The sequence below is a fragment of the Corvus moneduloides genome, chromosome 2 (genome assembly GCF_009650955.1).
Source record: "Corvus moneduloides isolate bCorMon1 chromosome 2, bCorMon1.pri, whole genome shotgun sequence".
In the NCBI taxonomy this organism is placed as follows: domain Eukaryota; kingdom Metazoa; phylum Chordata; class Aves; order Passeriformes; family Corvidae; genus Corvus; species Corvus moneduloides.
In genome coordinates, this window is record NC_045477.1 from 23,283,585 (window position 1) to 23,305,458 (window position 21,874).

The 21,874-nt window shown below is 46.9% G+C and overlaps 1 protein-coding gene across 2 annotated transcripts in view; it reads right to left on the bottom strand.

Annotated features, from left to right (window-relative positions):
• VANGL1 (VANGL planar cell polarity protein 1) overlaps positions 1-18,312 on the bottom strand; it is a 45,877-nt gene extending 27,565 nt beyond the window's left edge. For both annotated transcript variants that reach the window (XM_032098489.1, XM_032098490.1), the window contains exons 1-4: positions 18,244-18,312; positions 10,179-10,470; positions 8,305-8,431; positions 4,478-5,085 (exon numbers count right to left, since the gene is read on the bottom strand). In XM_032098489.1, the coding sequence (XP_031954380.1) occupies positions 4,478-5,085; positions 8,305-8,431; positions 10,179-10,261 (818 nt within the window). In that variant the 5' untranslated portion in view covers positions 10,262-10,470; positions 18,244-18,312. The remainder of the gene's footprint in view (positions 1-4,477; positions 5,086-8,304; positions 8,432-10,178; positions 10,471-18,243) is intronic.
• Positions 18,313-21,874: the final 3,562 nt, after the last annotated feature.

Here is a 21,874-nt window from a genome sequence, read left to right on the forward strand (position 1 = left end):
GTACCCTGATTCCAAAGGTGTACACAGGCTTCCCCACCATCTTCCCAGTTCCTAAAGGCAAGCCCACGCCACAAAGGACAGTGACCTGGTTTTCTCTGGGATTGCTTTACTTTTCTTCTTCGTATACTGATGTTTGGGTTGTTGCTAAGTACTGCTTACTCTAAGTCAAGGACTTTTCAGTTTCCCATGCCCTGCCATTCAGTGAAGAGTTGCACAAGAAGCTGGGAGGGAGCACAGCCAGGACAGCTGACCCAAACTGGCCAAAGGGATATTCCATACCACAGAACATCATGCTCAGTGTATCATCTGAGGACAGCTGGCCAGGAGCCACCAACCACTGCTTGGGAACAGGCTGGGCATCAGTCAGTGGGTGGAGAGCAACTGTACTGAGCATCACTTGCCTTCCTTGGGTTTTATTTCCCCTCTCTCCCCTCTTCATTACAACTACTATTATCACTGTTATTATAATTAATATTATATTTTACATTAATTAAAATATTAAACTGTTCTTAACCCACAGATTTTACCTTTTTTTTCTGATTCTCGTCCCCATACTACAGAGTGAGGTGGGGAAGAGTGAGTGAGGGGCTGTGTGGTACTTATTTGCCAGCTAGGGTTAAACCAGGACAGACACGAAAGACGACTGAAACTCCTACTACTTAAAACAGCCCGACACAAGATGAACTATCACAGTCCTGCTCCTCATATACTTGCTGCAAGGATGAGCAAAAAGGAGGAGAAGGACCCACTCTCAAACATTTCTAACCTCAGAAAACCACGACTAACTATACTGCAGCCCAACATTCGGACTATGTGGAAGATCAGTAATTACCACATGTATTAGAAGCCATTCATTTTGTTGAGCTGTCCAGACTAGCAAAGCTCTAGGGTGGGAAAGAGCACTCACTGGATAGGAAGGCAATATGTTTTGCACCCTAACTTCAGAAAAGTCAGGGTTTCTCCAGCAAGAGCTTTCCTACACAGTTTCTGAGCCATAAAAGACAGTACTGAACTGCGGATGACAAGTCTCATCAGCATCCCTATTTACAGGGAAAAACCGAAGCCTCTGCTGCAAATCCAAGCCTCCACTCACAAAAGTATCGGCCTTTCAACTGAAAAGTTATCTACTCTTGTGCTCCCCCACCTTCATTTCCCTTTGCTCTTGCTTTCAAAGTTTTGCCACCATTCTCACCCAACCTCCTGCATTTTCCCAGGCTTGACGTTTCCTGCATCTCTGCTGCTCCCTGCTCTTCACCCACATATACGACCAGAAAGCATTTGCCCTGCCTGGTGACCCTTCCTACCAGGAGCAGCAGAGCAGTCAGTGAGCTGAGACTTGGCACCACACTCATTGAGACTACTATTTAATTTTCACCTCCCCCCTCCAAGCTCCTGAATCAATGCCAAAGGGAACATTCATTTTGGCAGTCAAGTCTCCCAGAAGAAAATAGCCAAAGTGCTGGGGGTGGGACCAAGCCAGCCTATTAATAGGCTGATTAGAATATGAATTTGGGGAACTACTCCCAAATATGCTTACCCTCCTGGACCTAGGGCTCTCAGGGGTGGAGTGGAATACCTAACTCAGCACTTTCAACTTCTTTATGGCATTTGGAGCCAAGGAGGGTGGAAAATCCTGTCTGTACCCTGCCTCACAAAAACATTGTTTGCCAGAAGGGCAGCTGAGCTATTGTTTTCTTCCTTTCTCCCCCAGAAAACATGTTGTTCTCATACTTACATAGCAGCTCCCTCTGCCTCACCAGAAAAGACCTAGAATTGGAAAGCTTCCATCTTGGATTAAAAAGGGTGATATCAACAATTTTGATGTGAAAAACAATAAAAAGAGCTACTCCAAGAAGCAACACTGAGAAACATAAGATGTCTCAAGTCCCTTCTCACCACCAGCTTCTCCAGAGCACACTAGACTGCTGAGGAAGACAGACTCCATGGATTGTTGGTGATCAAAACTTTCAAGATATTTGAGAGTGTAAAGAGACAAATGGTTTTGACTTCAGGAGACAATCAGATTGCTATAGCTGTTAAAGCATGCTTCTTCCTTCCAGGTGGCAGCTCAGAACCTCTCCAAGACCCCTTAAAAGTGCTGGGATAAGGCAAGCATGCATGGGGGCAAACAGAGTCCAAAGGCAGCAGAAAGTGGTACATGCCTACTCCATCATAGTTAGAACCCCCTCTCCAGCACACCCACAAGGCTGCTTCTCCAGTCTTCCTGAAATCCAGACTGTCCTTTCATGTCTTCACATTTTCCCATCAACAGACCTCCCATTCCAGCCTGATGCCTCAGCCAGAGAGTCAATCAGAGACAGAAGGCAACACCTTGTGACCTCAACCTACATTTCGCCAACAAGCATGACAAGACCTTCATGAAAACTCTGCAAAATTATGCCGTGAAGATGATCAAGTTCTCTTTTTTGTTCATGTTTCACAAACATCTCACAATCCTAAGCCCTTAGAAGCTGAAGGAGATATCAACTACATTCACTTTTTACACAGTTTGTCACATTGGAGCCACACTCTTTATCAAGATCAGAAGTTCTCCTTACCACCTACACACAAGTAACACTCAGAGAGGACAAACTCTTCCTTAGCTGGGAGACACGTGGCCCCTAGTCAAACCTACAGTTTTACCTTTGCAGCAGTAAATATGCAAAGACACACAGGTTTCAAAACACATGTCAATACACATTGAACTCATCTGTCAAACTAAGGAAAAAGCAACACTAGTTTAGCATTATCAGACACACTTGACGAGACTCTTCTGTAGCACAAGACTCTGCAGCACCTGTGTGCGGCATGGCACACTCCATGTACCAAATGAAACTGAAATCAGCTTGCCAACAAGTGAGGAGTTACAAGTTTTCACACATCTCAGATTTTACCCTAGCTTTTACAACTCTTTGCTGCCTTAGCATCACCCAAGACATTTCAAAACCTTGCTGCAAAGAAAGAATTGCAGAAAACACTGTTTTTAACACGCCCTATTAAATATTTAGGCCCTGATTCTCAAGCAAATTCTTTGCCTCTGATGGCAAGTTAGGCATGCAGACTTTGGCAGATGTAGGATCTCAATTCCTCTGAACACAAACCCACAATCTACCACCAAGCAAACTCTCTCAAACCAAATCTGCATGCTGTGTGTGTATATACAGGTAAATACAGACACATGCCAAACTTTCTCTGCAGAATTTACTTATGATTGAACTGCCTCATCACACCTCAAGGCACAATATTGTGGCACAGGGAAACTTTGGTAATCATCTTTCCATCGCTCTCATCTTATAGGTTATGCTGGATCACTGACCACAGAGCAATTAAGTTAAAAAAAAAAATTGATTTCACAAGAAACCCAACTGATATTAGTTCATTTTTTGAATTCCTGAAAGAGGCATTTAATTAAGTGAATGGGTGCACTTCCATCACAAAAGAGGGGCTCTCCCCTTCACATTTCATAGAGAAGGAAAACAAAGCAGAGTCCAGACCTACTTCACCCAACAGGCCTCGAGTTCTTCTATTAAGCCAGAAACATCCAGGAGAAAACTCCCAGACTTGAGCTTGAACCACTAAATCTGCTTCAAAGCAATTCCATTGGCAAGCTAACGGGTGCAGGAGACTGTTCCTACATCCACTTAAAGCAGCAGATGCTAATCTCTTCATCTGCCACAGATATACAGGCCATTGGGGCTGGACAGGATAAGCTGAACAGATGTTTAAGTGCACATTCAGCCTGGAGAATCATCTCCAGGGCTCAGCTGCTAGCTGCACAGGATGCAGGAACTAAGGGATTTCTGGAGAGCTTTGCAGGACACAGGAACTAAGGCAGTTCAGACACCTGTCCTTTTTTGTACCGTTGCTGAGAGAAGCACTAATGCCAGCAGGAATGTGGAAGCAGCACGCATATGTCGTACCTACAGCTCCCAAACGCTCACAGATACATCCAGCCCAGCAAACTGATCCATACCTAATGGCAAAAAGAGCATCGTGCTAAACCTTCAGCCCCTGCCACGTGGCCTGGCCTGCTGACAGGAGTCTCTGAGCAGATATGCTCTGCCTGAAGGGCTGCTCCCAAAGCAGTGCCTGGCCTGTACAATCTAAATGCACAAGCCAGCCCCAGCTATGCAAGGAGAGCTCTCTATTTTCCTCCAGTAAGGAGAAAGGGCAAGAAGCCCAGAGAAGGATCTTAAAGATCTCATCAGGCATTGGCCAGTGACCATCCCAAAGTTGTGACATCAGCTCTTTTCATTTCCTGAAATGCACAGGACTCCTCTGAGGCAGGTACAGCCTCTCCCACACTCAGAGAGGGGGGCAGAGAGGTTCAGTTTGGTAACTTCGGAGGGACTCTAGGAATTCTTCTGGGGGAAGATTCAGGAACCAGCAATAACACATACTCAAGAGCAGCTGATGCTTCATGCCACAGCAGAGCCACACTTACGTCCGCCACTGGATTCCAAGGGCCTGTACCTACCTCAGGTGTCCCAGGCTGTAGTACCGCGCCTCTCCGTCCGTGGAGCGAACCACCTTGACGGTGAACGTGGGCTGCAGCTGCCGCAGCTCCAGCAGCACGATGGCCAGGTAGTGGATGAAGAGCAGGGCGTCCACCAGGGACACGGCGTACTGCACTATCCCCTGGTAGTTGGTGTCCTTCGAGTCCAAGATGCGAACGCCGTAAAAGAGCCAGTAGGAAAACACAAAGAGGAATATGAGGACCAGCAGAAGGGCCCGAAACACAAACACCCTCGGTAGATCTGCCTTGGGTTGGCGGAAAAAAAGAGCCCAGGTCCCAATCAGGAGAATGAGGAGTTTAAACGCCACAGAGATGAACAGTCCCTCACAGACAGTACCACACGGCTCCAGATCATCTCGCCACAGGATCTGGGGTAACAGAATGAAGGCAATGGGGGTAAGGAAGACTAGGAGTCCGAGAACAGCTGCCACTGTTAAGCCCAGGTAACGTTTGCAGTCCAACCCAACACTGTCTTCCAGATCCTTACTGATCCGGGCAATGTCCTCCTGGGAAATACTGTGCTCAGAGGTGCCTGTGATTGCTGTCGTGGTCTCACCCCAGTTGTCATCCTGAAGGAGGAAGAGATAAACAGAAATAACATTGAAAAAATCAGGCTATTCCTTCCAGATGTTCTATTTTTCTTACGTGGAAAGACTGCTATGACAGCCTTAAGTTCCAGAAAAAAAAATACATAGCAAAAGCAACACCTTCAACACAGTGAATAATTAACCCTGACAATTAGTAAACGTTTGCAAACAGCAGCAACCTGTCCAAACCAGTGACTATAAACATTAGATGCTAAAAGCCCGTAACTGCAGAGCAGGTAGCTCAGCTTGCTGTGCCACTCACTGTACCCCCAGAGGTGGTTCTTCCAGCACATTTAACGAGTAACATGACATAAGTCTTGGAAACTGTAGTAATCACCAGTTCCCATGTCCAGGGCAAGGACTAGTATTCTTCCAGCCCACAAATTCTGCAGTGCAACTGCACCACAAAAGCACCTGGAAGGGAAATTTTCATTTCAGTGTTTCAAGCCAGTTGTTGTTGTTACACAATCAAAAACATGTTCACACATTATTTTTCCATCCGTAACAGAAGCAACCACACCTCCAGCAAGTTCCTCCACTTTTATTGTCCTCTACAGTAGCACTGCTCTCAGTAGCTGACAATCTAACAAAAGTTTACTTAAATCAACACATTACAGGTGATCACAGAGGATATTTTCAGGTATGGGGCTTTTAAGTTCAGAGGATCCTAGACTGCCAAGTAGCTCTGGTATTACATCCCAGGCCATTGTCAGATGCCACTTATTCACAGAGAGGCTTACCTGAAATACAGTCACCATATAGGCAAGGTTCAGATTACATTACGTGTTCTGAAAGTCTCATTTCTTCCCTAGCTACCATCAGACAATGTCTGCTTTGGTTCTCCCATGTTACAATGCCTCCAGTTGCTCCTTCCAGGCGCTAGCAGAGCCAAAGAGTTACACTGACATGTATAGATTTGACTCACAGCTGCTGCTGGAGTGACTCATGCACATAAAGGCTCCTGATGCTTCCCACAAATGCATGCCAAAGAGTGGCAATGCATGTGCTCTGCTGCTTGGCACCTGGCACCTTTGTAGCTGCAATGCTCACTCAGAACCACACTTTTCTTTTCTTCCTGAGAACATCTTCCTGCAGCCTGTGTCATTAATAGCATTTACAACTTCCCTCAGACTTCTCCAACTGCCCATGCTGACCGAAACAATCTATTTTAAAGACACAGGCACGATTTTAAACCTTTATTCACTTCTTTTTAAGGGCTAGAGGAAAGAGTCTTTGGGAAAGGAGTAGACTGAGGCAGCACAACTACTTTGAACAACTCCCAGCTCCAGGGATTTAACTTGTAATGCACTCCAAGACATGAATACCTCCCATGCCTAGAGCAGTAGGGTTTTGAGACAGACCAACCACAAACAGTCAGCATCTTGAATTAATATGAGGGGTTTTTTGAGTCACTTCTCACCAAAGCAGAGGCCCCAGAAGAGATATCTGCATTGTAGTATGTCCTGAAAGGCAGCATATTCCTACCACATTTCCCTCTTTAACAGCATCTCCAATAAAGCAATTTAAGCATTTCAACTATTTTATGTTTATGCATTAAATAGTTCTGCATAGTTTCCTCCATTTGATGAGCTGCAAAATCGTGAGGAAAAGAGAAGGGACAGGAACACCAGAGCAGCTCAAGGCTACATCCCAGAAGACAACAGGCAACCCTAGTAACAGTCTACCCCTTACAACTCTTTCTACTTGAAAAAGTGAACCACAGCCTAATGCAAAAAGACGTGCAATTGTATAGAAACCACAGACTCAGAGAATGCTTTAGGTTGAAAGGGACTTTAAAGATCATCCAGTTCCAACCCTCCTGCCATGGCCAGGGACACTTTCCACCAGACCAGGCTCTTTGAAGCCCCATCCAACCCGGCCTTGAACATTTCCAGGGATGGGGAATTCATAACCTCTCTGAGCAACCTGTTCCAGTGCCTCACCACCCTCACAGCAAATAATTTCTTCCTAATATCCAATCTATACCCACCCCCCCTTTCAGTTTAAAGCCATTTCCCCTTGTTCTATCACTTCATGCCCTTGTAAAAAGTCCCTCTTTGGCTCTCTTGCAGGCTCCTTTCAGATACTGAAAGGCCACAAAAAAAGGTCACCTCAGAGCCTTCTCTTCTCCAGGCTGAACAACCCCACCTCTCTCAGCCTTTCCTCACAGGAGAGGAAATATGAGGCTGAATCTCTAGTGGTACATGGCTGTTGGACCTAACTGAGAAAAGTCTGGTTCACACATCAACTTATTTAGCTTTGGCTTTAATTGAGAAGGTCTGCATGAAAACAAGGACTTAAGAATTTGCCTTTAGAACTATTTGAAATAAAGCTGGGACTCATGAAAACAAGCATCTGATTACAAAATACCCAATTACAGGACATGAAATGAGCACACCAGTAACTACACGAATACTGTCACAACTACCACCAAACACAGTTTGGCTGGAAACTGGACACTGTTTTTTTTGTTTGTTTTGTTTTGGGTTTTTTTTTGTTTTTTTGTTTTTTTTGGAAAAGGTAGAACTGGAGCACCACAGCCAAGGATTAACCCCAAATCCAGCCCAGAAGGTACTGATGCTGCACTCCAGGTCTTGCAGCATCAGCCATTTTTTGAAAATAAATATGCATCTTCACATCACCTGCTGTGATGTGAAGCAGAGAGAGCACTGGGTCCATCCTAGGTGCAATCCAAATGCAGCATTATTCTAGTTTTTATTTAACCCATTGTTAATGTACCAGCTTTCTCTGAGTTCACCCTCTTTCACAGCTATTTCACACTAGTTTTACATTTCTTTACTCCTTTCCCTATTGGAATCCTGATTCTAATGTACTTTGCATGATTACCTGGAGCAAATCCGGCTTAAAAACTGAAATATACATACAAGTGAAAGGGTTGGCCTGAATAATGCACAGTGAGATGATGGAAACAGATGTTTCTATAGAGCCTGGCAGATGACACTCAGGCGACAGAGCAAATTAGTGCCCAAGGAGTTGTCACATCAGCACTGGTGCTGCCAAAAGTAACGCCCTCAGAAGAAGACAGAAGTGACTGAGACCTTGGCTGTAGGCACAAATACAGGGCACCCATAAGTCATGATTCTTTACTCAATGGCATGCAAGCAATTCTTTCTTCCTACCCACGACCAGTAAGTCACACACACAGCACACACCCCATGTTTATTTTCACACCCTCCTTACCTGGCCCTCCTCTGCCCGAGAGGCGTCGTTCCCCAGCAGCGGCTCTGCAGGAGGTGTCTGGATAGTGACGGACTTCTCTGACCGACTGCCATCTTTGCTTCGGGGAGATTTGTGTCTGTCCCGGCTCCTTGTGCAAACAGAGGAGGAGAATAATGTTACCAGTTACTTTCCAGGGCCTGAAATGTGCTGCACCTCTACCTGCAAAAGGTGCCCCAAGCATTAGATCAGTCAAGCTTGTCCATCTCTTGATCAACATAAACTCAGGCTGTGACAAAATGAGCTTTGGAGGAGGTAGAAAGGGATCTTGCCCAGAGAAGGTGACAGCCTGGAGGCTGGGACAGACCACTCCCTCAGTGATAGGAGAGGAGAGGACAGAGATGCACGCCCACCACCTCATGTTCTCTTGAAACAGCTTCCTGTTCAGTGCTGTGCTTGAAAGGGAAGCCTGCATTCTCCAAACAACTGACAATTCCATTTGGGATTTACTGGTCTACACAGTTCTCTACCTACAATAAAGTGTCTCACAGGGACATGCCCAGTTAACATAAGGAGTGAATCAATACAGCTTTAGTTCCTGCAAAGCAGAGTCTTGTCATCTCTGACCTTAACACTGTAGGACAATCGGTGACGTTTATTTCCACTGGTTAATAACCTCAAGTTAACCTCTCACAAAGAGAGCGAGAACATCAAGGGTACAAGGCCAGTCTTTATTTCCAGAGTACACTTGCAGACCTCACAGCTTCTCATCTGAGAAAGTCTCAAGATGAATTAAGCCCTACCAATCTGCTCACCAATGTGTTCCTCTCCCTTCCCACATGGACAGGAAAGCAGCCTTTACACTGGAAACCCTCACTGTGCTCAGGGACTGGCTTAAACCTCATTAATATCCCAGCTCTGCCTCTCTCTTAGAATTACCAAAGCCCAAAGGTTTCATGGGATGACACTTTTTCCAATTTAAGGGCTCTAGGATTTTTATGTTGTTTTTGGAACTCTGAAGGCTTCTTTCCACACAGCATTCTAAGTTTAAAAGGGCAATCTGTATTGGGGGTTGGATGCTAAAGAAGGAAAAAAAGGCAAACAAGAGCTGTTTTACTCAATAACTGGACTGTGAGCAAAGAGACTTCATGGAAGAATTCTTTTTCCAACCACACAGGATAATTGCTTCCGAATTGCAAAATTATTTTGGACCAGCTCAGTAATAAGATGCAAACACTAAGTGACACAGATTTTACATGTAAAACTAAGGAAGACATAGGAAAAAAAAGAAAAACCGAAAACGTTTCCAAATAATCAGAAGTTTCTGAGCAGATGGGTTTTCAGGCTGTTGAACTACCGCAACAGAGAGGACTTGCTATTCAAGTTCAGAAAAGCCTGACTTCTAATCCAATCAATGCTGATAAAGGACTTGTTGCCTACTCAAGTACCACTCAAATTCTATTTAAAAAAAACCCCAACACACCATTAACAGAGTCGCCTGGAGGAGGGTGGGGAGAGGTAGGAAAACTTCTTATTATAGAATAAAGAAATGGCATCAGAAGACAACCAGCAATTACCAGTTTAGGAAGTCTAAGAAGTCTTCTCCCCAGATACTGCACTCATCCCTCATCCTTGATGAGGGGAGTTAGGTGATCTTTTCTTTCTGCTGGCACTATCCCAATCTTTTTGGCCATACATAACCCCAGCATACATCCAACAGGTTGAATATCACTGAATTTGCAGCTTCAAGTCTCCCTGTGTTCCCCATGAGGACTCTCCCCGTGTTATCTCCTCCAGAGATGTGCGCCCACTGATTTTATCCTGGCTTACAATTTTTTTCCCCATAGGACATGTCCTAACTTAGAGCAGTAAGTAATTAAAAATAAACATTTCCTTACCCTTGTCTGTGAGCTTTTTTGGAGTGACCTGAGTAGTGGGAGTATCCCGAATATGTTGATTCTGTATCCATTGCAGCAGACATCGGGTCTGCACGGAAGGGGCACAGATTTTATTTAGAAGATGAGTTCCTGGTGCTCCTGAGGTGGAGTCCGTGGTAAAAGTGCTTTCCTGGGTACTCTTTGCTTCCCAGTCATCGGTGAGATCTGGTCCCCAGAGACTGAGCGAGCTTCACTTAAAAGGAATCTGATCAGAGGGGAGGGGAGGGAGGGCGCTTGGCTTCTCACGATCGGCCTAAGAAACGAGAAACAGGCATGGAAGTGCACTCTAAGCAAAGCAAAACATCATTCCTACTGCAGGAATTCCCTCACTTTGGCCACTTATCACACTCATCAAGCCTGTCCTGGTCAATACCTCTTTCCGATCTAGTGAAACACACGCATTTGAAGAGCTTTAAATGAACTCAATGCATCTGTTTTGCAGGGTCTAGCCCATTGCTCTAAAACTCTGGAAGAGACAGACTAGGCCACCTGGTAGAGACAGAGACTTGGAGAAGGCGCAGCAGCCTCAGATACCAAAATTCACCCACAGAAAAACGACCAGGCTCGGCTTCAACACCAGATCTCTTCTCCTGTGTGACACACAGCCCAAATAACCCCAGATTCAGAATGGCAGCATTATAGACTATTTACAGGGGGAAGGGGTGGGCGTGAGGGCAACTTTCCTAGGAGAAATGCTGCAGAGAATCAGCCCACCGTGCCTGAACCTGCTTTGTTTTCACAACTTCGAGGTGTGCCCATTATACAGGCATTAGTTACTATACAATCAACGGCACTATGAACACCTCCCTCTCTTTGTAACCTTTGCCTCCAGAAGCTAATTTGGGCCTCGAATAATTCAATTTTATTAAAAATCATCTCTATATATACACACATACTAATAACACTGGGGAGAGGTGATTAGAGATCACATCTAGCTTATATGGGCCAACACTTCTTAGAGTGTACTTCCATTTGGAACAGCAGCTTAAGTCACATCTGTAAAGGGCAGAAGAGGGTCATGTTTTTTTGGAACCGGAGCAGGGGAACATTAGAACAATTCCCAACAGTTACATGTCAAAACCCCTGAACCCTGTGGGAAGGAAGGGTAGACATCAACCTGCTTTCCAAATCCACATCCTGCATTAGGTGATAAGAGAAATGGACAGGAGGGGAGTTAAGGAGTTAATCACCGGTTTGGGGAAACACATGCAAATAGGGAAGAGGGAAGGGTGGCAGCTACAGGACAGAGGTACCTTGGCACAGCTCAGCACTCCTGTGGCACACAGGGGCACTCTCACATGTCTTTTGCCCAGGCAACTCCTGCCCCCAGCCAACACAGGACTAAAGCCATGAAAGTACTTTCAGAGCGGGCAAAAGACGACTTTAAAATTAAATTAGATCCCTCCATAGTTTTCTGCTCACAGCAGTTTTCAAAGCTGTTAGCAATAAAACAGGCAACCACCGCTTTCAGCCCTCTCCTTCCCCAAAGACAGAGGGACAATAACAGAAATCCTGCTTTGGCCAACTATTCTTGCCAGCCATAAGATTCCTCCACTAACACCTCCAGAAAAGCTTGTAACAGAGAAGAGAGCTCTACCACATGCAAGCTGTGCCAAAGAATGAAGCCTCTTCCCCACTGGGCTCCTTGGCTGGCAGTGCAATCTGCAACGAAGTAAAGAAGCACCCCCACTGCATCCAGAGATGCAGGTATTAGCACAAAACTTGGATTTCCAGGGCTCTTGGAAAGCAGAAAGGTGTGGGGACCTTTTGTGTACAGGATTCCCAAGCTCTTAAGGGCACATTGTGCCTTGAGAAAACTTAAAGGCATCAGAGAATACGGAAAGGACAAATAAGGATGGGATCATAAGGCCCAGTTTCAGGAGGAAAGGAATGAGGATGGATTTAAACACAGTAACACATAAAGCCTAGGCACTGCACAGTTTGGAAGATGGCATCATTACAGTAACAAGAATAAAAATCCCCCAGCCTAGGACGTGATGTTAACACTCATTAACTCCCGAGATTTGCACACAGCCTGTAGCTTACAGCTCCAGCAATAGGCTGTGACTCATTAAAGCTGATTTTTACCTCTACTGTCCTGCTAGGCAACCACAGAAAAATCCTTCCTCTGTGTTTGTCTTCCTCTGATAAATGGGGGTGAGGCCACGACCCCCCTACGTTCAAAAAGCACTATGAGGAGATGGCTACACAGGACTTTGCAGTCATTAGGCACCACAGACCAGAAACACCCTCAGATGAGCAAAAGGTGACACACATTGTAGTCTTAAACCACTGTTTGTCATGTAACTGGAGTCTCTTTGAGAACAACCCCTACCTTCACAGATACATTCCACTGCATTACAGGGAAAGGAAAAGCAAGGAGAGCTGCTGGCATACATCAGGAAGGGTTATGTATTTTTCCTAGCCCTCTAGGAAAGTATAAACTCTCACCCTTTTCCTCTAACCACATGAAAGAATTTTCCCCCAGATACCTGGTAAAAGAATCAGAGCTGAGACAGGGACTGGGAGTAGAGCTCCTCTTTTGACCCCTCTCACCCCATCAGCACGGGATCATACTCCTCTGGAGGTATCTGGGAACATTTCTGCAGGTAGAGGCTGCTGTGGAAATGCACAGGCTGCCTGGGCAAGTACCATGAACAAGCAGTGCCCATTTGATGGTGAGTGAAGCAAGGCAGTGCTGGGCACCAGGCAGGAAAGACCAACACAGGAACATCAGGGCAGGCTGGATCACGCCAACTTTCCTTTTCTGTGTAAGCAAGAGCAACGGTTTTGACACAGCTCTGTGAAAAGTCAACAAGGCAGCCCCCAAAAAACATCAGGTCTCCTGGATCATCATCAAAAGCAGAAATCTTAGAGGTATTTTCCAACCTAAATGATTCTATGATGAACTCAGGGACTCTGCACCATCTCCTTGCCCTGACTTCAGGGCACACCGGTGGATAAATAGATCTTCCTGTCAAGGCACTCACCGGACAGTCAGGAACAAAATTTATCTGCCCAACCTCAGCTGGAAAAAGCAGAAGACCGCTGGCTTTGCCTGGTGCCCAGCCCAGGCTGATTGTCAAGAAGGCTTCCTAGATTTGTCCAACAGAGGGTAGCCTGGATTGCTAGACACCACTCCCAGGCAAGGAGGGAGGAGCACAGCCCAAACACACTCCTCACAGCCATGCCAAACAGGTTACCCACCTTCCCGTCTATTTTACAGCAGGAAGGCAAGGCAGCCTTACCCCAGAAAAGCTTCTGAAACTACCGTGGAAGAGGTAAGGAAGGGACCAAAAGACAACTAACAAGCTAAACTACATCTTGGGAGCTCTTCCAATGGCATAGACCGAAGTCAACCCCTACATGAGTCCTTCGTAATGCAACCATACCCAAACCAAGCACAGTCTTTACACACCTCCACCACTAAATCACTGTTAATGATGATTCCTACCCTAACCCTCTGGGCAAGAACAACTGTTCTGGTTAAAGCAGCAGCCCCTTCATTTGGGGCCTCATCCCTTCACAAAAAAAAGTGAGTTCAGAGTCTAATGTAGCCAACTGAAATGGCTTCACAAAAGATCATTACATGTCACAGGACTCTGCTGAAGGCATGGTCTGTTTGCAGAGCTTCTGGCCCTGCATGAAACAAAGCTCTTCTGGCCTGAGGGTACAGTTGCACTGTATTTCAGCGTTGACAAGAAAGCTGGTGTAAGTAGCTCCCACCTCCGCACCACGGTTCACCACTCTCGGTTGTGTCAACACAATTCTCAGCAAGCAAACAGCACTGCTGGAAAACAAAACAAAAAATCCCTTTTCTCCCCCCCTGCCACGCTTTTGTCTTGGATCCTTTCCGTGACCTAGTTCACAGCACAGCTCAAAACATCAAAACCAACATCAGGGTGAATAGCAGCACAAGCAAACAGCTAGAGGGGAGATAGGAATGCCTCCTCTGCCTCCACCACGACAATTGTATAACCTGTACACCCAGAACTTTGCTCCCAGTAGGGCCAGCACTTTCACTTTGCCTTTCCCTTACTCACTGACAGCAGAAAGAAGCCAAGTACTAGATGGAAAACAATGGTAAGGGCACCCCAAAGTAAATTTTGGGACCCTGTCCTGGCAAGGAAGACTGCCACACCCTGCATGACAGTGAAGAAACTTAGTTACCCCTGAATACTGCAGAGACCACTGTAATTACAGTTTCTACGCAGCTACACAACTCATTGTAACTCCCTCTTTTCATATGCTCATAAATCTCAAAAAGAGTTCTTTTGAATTGCTATTTTCCATGCTGGAAGCCCAATCCCATTTCCAATGAAGTTTGCTTTGTGATTGTCTTCAAGGGAGCACAGTTTGGCTCCCAGCCCAAGAGAAATTTCAAAGAGCAAGTTACATCTTTAAATCAAAGAGGGCAAACGCAAACAGCTCTCTTTTACATCCCATGCTTCCCCGATGGATTTTCCCCTGTGAAGTGAGGCAAATAACTCCAGAGCAGCTCATCTTTGAAATCTTTGTACAGTTTCAGTCTTACTCTGTTTAAAACTTGCAATCAATTAGAGTTGATTTACCAGTTAGTTCATGAAGTTATATGTATTTGGAAGTGCCATCTGGAGCACAAGCAGCCAAAAGTGTCCGTGAGGATGTGCGCACAATTCAGCTCCAAACGCCGTCAGCCTCACTTGTTAAACAGCACCAGCTGTCTACAGGGTAATGGATGCCCACAAGCTATTGCACTGAGAAATCTTTTTTCCTTCCTTTAGTGAAACGAAGAGCTTTGCAAATCAAACACACCGAACCTCAAGCGCTGAGAGTTCAAAAGTAAAAACAATTAAAAGACGGCTAAGCAGTGAGGAAGCTTTTCCAGCTCTGGCATTGGCTTGGCTGCACAGTACTGCTGCAGTGCATTCCCATTATTCACTTCAGGAAAACGAGAGCTTGCGTAACTTGCTGTGTTCAACTGCAGACATAGTAAGACCTATGAGCAATGCCACAGGAACCTCTTGCTTTTGAATTTCCTGAGCAGGCCCCAATCCAGCAATTTGATCTGTAAGCACAGAAGTTCATCCATGCTAATCTACCCACAGAGCCAAGACTTTCAGTTTTAACGGCCAACGAGCTCTGGGAAACAAAGTTTTTCCAAAAGATTTTCATTTATTTTTGCATGCCATTAAATAAGGTCAATTTTGGCCATATATATATATATAACTAAACCAGGGCTTTTACTCTATGGTGGTGGCTCTTGATTTGCAAGCCCTTCATTTAAAAAAAAAAAAAAACGTTTAGTAGTCAGCAAATTCAATCCCTCTAGCAACAGGTTCTCTTTTCTTTTGCTTCTCAGAGGCTCCTTAGAAAGATTTCATAGATCCCCTGGAAATTCCAGCCCCAAAGCTGGAAACCATTAGCCCATGACACGGATATTTCAGCAAGAAAAGCCACTTGGTTTATTGAAGCAATCCACTGTTCAGTCAGAACGTGCAACAACACGGCTCTGAAAACACAGCAATGCTGCTTCAACTGACAAGAGAAACAGCCAGGCAAAACCACCACCCAAGTGAGTGGTGTTTCCAAGCAGTAACCCCCAGCCTCCTACCCCCCTGTTACACAGCTGGAAGCTCTCTACATGGGGCCTGTCTGTGAAGCACTTCCCTGGAGGATGTCCTCTGCCCACTCTAAGAGCCACATCTGCGCTGTCCAAGTTTCTCAAGCTCAATGAGCATTCAAGACTATCATGCAAATTACGTCTCAGTGCCATCCTGTCAGACTGGTGAAAGCTTGTGCTACCTCACTCCTACGTCTCTCCTGTGCTGCCAGACCTTCCAGCACACCTCTTCATCCCAGAGCCATGAAACATGGTACAAGGTATTGTGGCCTCACCCTCATGACACCAGAGCACCTGTGTGCCCAGGAATACAATTTTCCATATTGACATTTAAAGCCTTACTGGAACAAACAGGGAAAAGAGTCTCACAGGACACTGCTGACTCTACCTATCCCAGCAGGCAGTACCTGTACCTCATTGTCAATATTTACTTTTAGCCATAGCACTTAGATACTGAGCTAGCATTAAAAGGTATGAACTGCAAAAGGTTTCTCTACTGAAAGAGCACCCCTTCCTTTAAGACACTGCATATCTGCCAGCATTTTCTATTTAAATTTAGAACAAAAAAGAAGTTGACAGACCCAGAAGAAATCCCCAGTATGCAGCACAGTGGGACTACACAGTATGGAGTCTCTCTCTATCTCCCTCCTGCTCAAATCTGTACAAGTCCAGTGCTATTCTGTCCTTGCAAGGAGAGAGGGCAAAGGTGTTTACCCCTGAGGAAAAAAACCACTGATCTTTAATTTGACCCAAGTCAGAAAATTCTGACATACAGGCTAATGAGAAACTAAAAGAAGTACTAAGATAGTTTTTACATGGGTTCATTTTCTTCTTCCGAATGACAGTACCAGACATGGAGAAGCATAAACTTACTGTTTCCCACCAGCAGAACTGGACATCACAGTTCTCCACTTGGGTCTGCCCATCAGGTCCCCACACATCACAACAAGCCCTATAGCATCAAAGCCGCATTTCTGACACCATCCTTCGCCTTGGTTGCCAAAGGTGGGGGTGTAAGGAAGGCAGGCTACAACAACACAACGTGCAGCTCTGCTAGGACAACTGCAGTCATTTGGTAGTGTTTCCCTAATGCTGTATCCCAGTCTCTCAACAACAGTAAGCCCTCTCCAGGTGCACATATCCATAAGACAAGAGCCACAAGGAGCAACTGCCACTGCTAACCAAAATCAAAAGGCCAGAAGCAATCACTGGGAGCTGCTGGTCAGTCACTGTGAGCAGTTAAATGTTTGCCTGGCTGGTTCCAGTACAGCCTGGGATAGTTCCAAAATTTCAGCTATAGGGAACATTTTTAAAGGAGGCTTGCTACAAGACTCCATTCACATTTATTTTTCAAAATTAACAACTGAAGTGATCACAGAGCCAACACTGGTCTTGTAGCTGCGGCCAGCTAAACAGCCAAACCCCAGTGGGGGAAAAGAGCCAAGCATGGTCAAAACGAAGCTTTTCAAAGGCGGCAAAGCACTGCTGAAGCTCCCTTCTCCACAGCTCTCCTCCTCGAAGTCAGGCTGAGCTCACAGGCAATGATATCACAGAACACACTTCATAACATCCTAATTTGCACTTCCAGCCAGCGTGACTCGATTTCTCAACTCTTTATAGCTGCACAAATCTTGTGGGCAGTTCATTACGGACAAACCCGGGGCCAAAGAAATCCCACTGCTCCAAACAGTCATAGAATCGCCCACCTGCCTCCCCACATCGAAAACCCTGCCATCAAGCCACTTTCACAGACTCCGCAATTCAAAGACTTCAGCCCTTGGCATAAGAGAGTTAGTTCACCACCGTGACAATTTTCTGAATAAAAAACCAAACCCCGTGCTGCCCAGCGGGATGAGCCCAGACACAGAGCAGTTTGTTTCACACGGCGTGGGCAGGCAAGGCACCATCAGCCATTCACACCAGCGTGGAGCCTCACGCACGAACAGCACACGGGCTCCTTCCAAGGCGAGGTTCGGCAGCCAGAGCGCTGCCCGCCGTGCGGGGCTGCGCCCGCGGCCCCCGCCGGCACGGAGGGGTTTACCCCGGGATGCCGAGATCGCGGACCCGCCGCCCCAGCAGCCTCACGGCGGGCAGGCAGAGCTCCGGCCGGCAGGAGGGAGGCCCCCGGCCGCCTCCCACCTCCGCCCAGGCACGGGAACCAGCGCGCAGCCCGGAAAGCGCCGGGCAGGGGAGCGGGACGCGGCGGGCTGGCCCCGCAGCGGGCACCGCTGGGGCTCTCAGCAGCACCGCCCGGCCGGGCGCCGGCCCTGCGGCCAGGGGTGGGAGCCGGAGGCTGCCACACCGCTGCTCCGCCGCCCCAGCACCGGGGTCCCGGCGGCGGGAGGGCGTGGTGGGGGCAGCGGCACTGCCCCCCCGCACCGCGGCCGGCCCCGCACAGACAGACGGGCAGACGGACGGACTCACCTCCCTCCCGCGGCCGTCCCATGCCGCTGCCGGCACCGACCCGACCCTCCGCCGCCGAGCCGCTCCCCGCCACCTTCCCCGGCGGCAGCCGCCGTCGCTGCTGCCGCTGCCGCCGCCGCTTTCCGCTTCCTGTGCCCGGCACCGCCCCGCACCCCGTCCCTCCCCCGCCGGAGCCACCGCCCCCCGGGCGAGGCTTCCCTGCCCGGGCAGCGGTCGTCCTCACGCTCACCGGGACTCCGGCTCCGCGATACCCCGGAGCCGGGCCCTGCTGCAGCCTGAGCTGGTGCGGGTGTGCGGTGGGACCCGCTGCTCAGCCCCCGAGGCCTGATGTGACGCTTGAATCTCTCCCCGTAGCTCAGCCTCCTCAGCACCTCGGGTGCTCCTTCACATCTCCTGCCGCTGCTTTCCCCATCGCCCCCTCCTTGCTCCCGGTGCCCACCCCCAGAGGCCCGCAGCTCTTCCAAGGCTCTGCAGCTCTCCTCCACCCAGCCATGCTCCTCGCCTGTCCTATGCCGCCACCCTGTCCTCTAGGAGAAAGATCAGTCCCTTGGAGCTATCCCATCCCAGACTACGGTGTGCTTGGGTTTCCTCGAAGTCTAAGTGTATTGCCAGGCACTCTAATGCCTCGCTTTCGGGACGGCTTGGTCTGTGCCTCCACCCAAAGCCTGCAGCTGCAGCGCCCTTTGCCCCTGGTCACAAGAGGTCTGCCGTGAGGAAGGACCTCCTGCTGCCCAGGGAGAGGGGCCTGGCTGCCTTGGGCACCAAATTACTGGCAGCACTTGCTCTGGGCAGGTGAGAAGGAAACAGGAGAGTTCTACGTCAGTGCAAGTCACTTTTTCTACATGAAAATGTTGCTCTGATTTCATCTCACTTTTGGGTTGTCTTACCCTTTAAAAATATTTAAGTTTTCAAGACACACAATGAGCTAGCAACTGGGAATGTATGAAGAAAATCTAGACCTCCTAGATTCCAGTCCTGCACTTTGAACTGCTCAGGAATGACCCAGTCCACAAATGGAACAAATTCAGAAGAAACTGAAGTTATTCCTATTAGATAGTGTATGTTTTGCATTATTGTGGCTTCTGTATATGACATCTTTTATTTTTCCCTTCCACTTTGTGTTCACTCCGCTTTTTCCAAATTAATGCCACAGTTTTATTTGTGGTGCTTGCCCCCTACTCAACACCCATAGCCCATAGAATGATTTCCCAATGGAACAGTCAACCAGGAATGACAAGAAACATTTCCATATCACTGATCTGGTAGCTACATTACCTCCAATTTTGCATGGCATACATGCTTACCCAACCCTGTGACTGACTGGAAGAGTCTGATATCAACTGATAGGCTCCATCTTGTATTATGCATCAACATGTGTCTAAACTTGCCCAAGGCCTGAGTACTCTGCTGCATTCCAGGGACTGTCTCTGCCCTGAAAAGTGTCTGACACCCTGCCGAAAGCCTGCCCCAGTCTCACTGCCTGCTAAGGGCTCTCCATGGCTCACAGGCTTGCTTCCTCCCTGCTCAGAGGTGGGCATAATGTGACAAAAGACAACAGGCTTACACAACTTACACAGGACATGCATCTGGGGCAGGGGAGAGACTCAGTACAAGGAGCAAGGCTTTACCTGTGCTTTGTGGGGGAGATACTGCCCTGCCTGAAAGGCTGTGGAAACTCAGGGGAAAATATCAACAAGGGAAAGAGGCCTTTTACCAAAGGTCTTTAACTGGACTTCTTTGAAAGCAACAAAGAAACTGTGCTAACTCTATTTCTTTTCCTACTTTGTTGCCCTGGCAGCGGCTCAAGAAGATTTAGAGGATTTCTCAACACTCGTTTCATGGTTTAGAGCAGCAGGACTTGTTGCAGTACCCCACAGAAAGGAGACTGCTAAGAGATCTCAGCTGGGGATGTGTACAAACCTCAGTGGGCACCAGCATCCATGCCCTGCCCAGACCTGGTGCAGAGACCTGTTAGACCCAATAGTGAAGCCCCCTCACACCCAGCTAGGTCACACTGAAGACTGGCAAATGAGAAATACACTGAAGATGGGCTCAGGGGCAGATTCTGAGATACTGTTACATGCTTATCTCTCATCATTGGTTTAAACCTCTGAGACATGAGGAAATGTTTCTTATGAGTCAAGCTACCTGTGTAGTAGGGTCATAGTTGAGAAATTTGTGAAGTGCTCTGCGCCTGTACACTACTGTGTAGGTAAAATTAGAGTTGATTAGGGTTTTTTTAAGGTACCTGAATGGATCTCATGGATTCACAAGGAGAATTGTTTCAGTTAGAATGGACTTCTGGAGGTCTAGTCTCCCCATTCAGAACAGGGTCAACTAAAGCAGGTTGCTTGGGGCTGTGCCAGGGAGGGTTTTGAACATCTCAAAAGACAGAGAGTCCACAACCTCCCCGGGCAACCAGTTCCAGTGTTCAACACATGCATAGTAAAAAATTTTTTTTTCTCACATTTAAATGTAATTTCATGTATCTCAGTTCGCATCCATTCCCTCTTTTCCTTTCACCAGGTCCCACTGGGAAGAGTCTGGCTCCACTTTTTCACTCCCTTCCAAATGGTATTTATACATGCTGATAGACATTTACACACATGAATTCCACTCTGAAACCTCAAAGCTAAAAAATTCCAGTTTGTGCTGTGTCAGATGCTCCAATCCCTGAATCATGTTAGTGGACTCACTCCAGCATGTCCATGTCAAACAAAGTTGGTCTCTGGTCCAGAGTGTGCTTGTAATACAAGACACTTTCACTGTTCAGTTCGCTTCTGTTTTGATCTTTTCCTGTTCCTGCTCGAATAGTGGCCAGGAGATGTTTCAGGAAGGATTTGTAAGCGCTCAAGTATATAGCCTGGCACTGCTTTATGGCATGATCTTAAGATGTATACATAGATAGTTGAGGAGGCAGAGCACTCACATGAAGCCAAGCCCTAACTGTTTCATGAAGTGGCACACAAAAAAGGGATATGATTTCAGATTCTTCATCCCCTTCCGCAGATGACTTAAGAACATTTAATGAGATTTATGAGATCATAAATACCTTTCATTTGCTTCTAATTTGTCTCTCTTTTGCGGAAAAAAAATGAATCCTTATCACGTGAATGCCAATGCTGCAACCTCAAGCTCACTGGAGGCAGCAGAGAAAGGCTAGTAGATGCCCTGCACTTATTTCAGCAAGTAAGTTAATAAAATAATTCTTTTCTGCTTAAGCCAGCAAAACCTGAGCCTTTTTCATATTTTACAAAAAGCAACTTCTGTCTTCCCTTAACTCTCCTTTGGTTTGTTTTTTTTTAACAGCAACATGATTAACATTCTCATTTCATACAGCTCCTTCAGGAGGTTGTTTCTATCCTTAGCTTTGAAGAAACACACAGGAAAATGTTACAAGTGCAAGCAGGGACATTCTCTTCCTGCCTGAAACATGAGGATCCAGACAGTTCTTGTCCTCATCACATTTTCTGAAGGGTCTATGTGCCTTTCCACCAATGCAGTACCATCTGAGCAGGGCCAAGATGAGTGGATGATGCAGCCCAACATGAAATACACACACTTGCAGGAAATTCAAAATGGTAACAGAGATCTGTGTTCTGGAGAAAATACTCATACGTAATTCCACGAA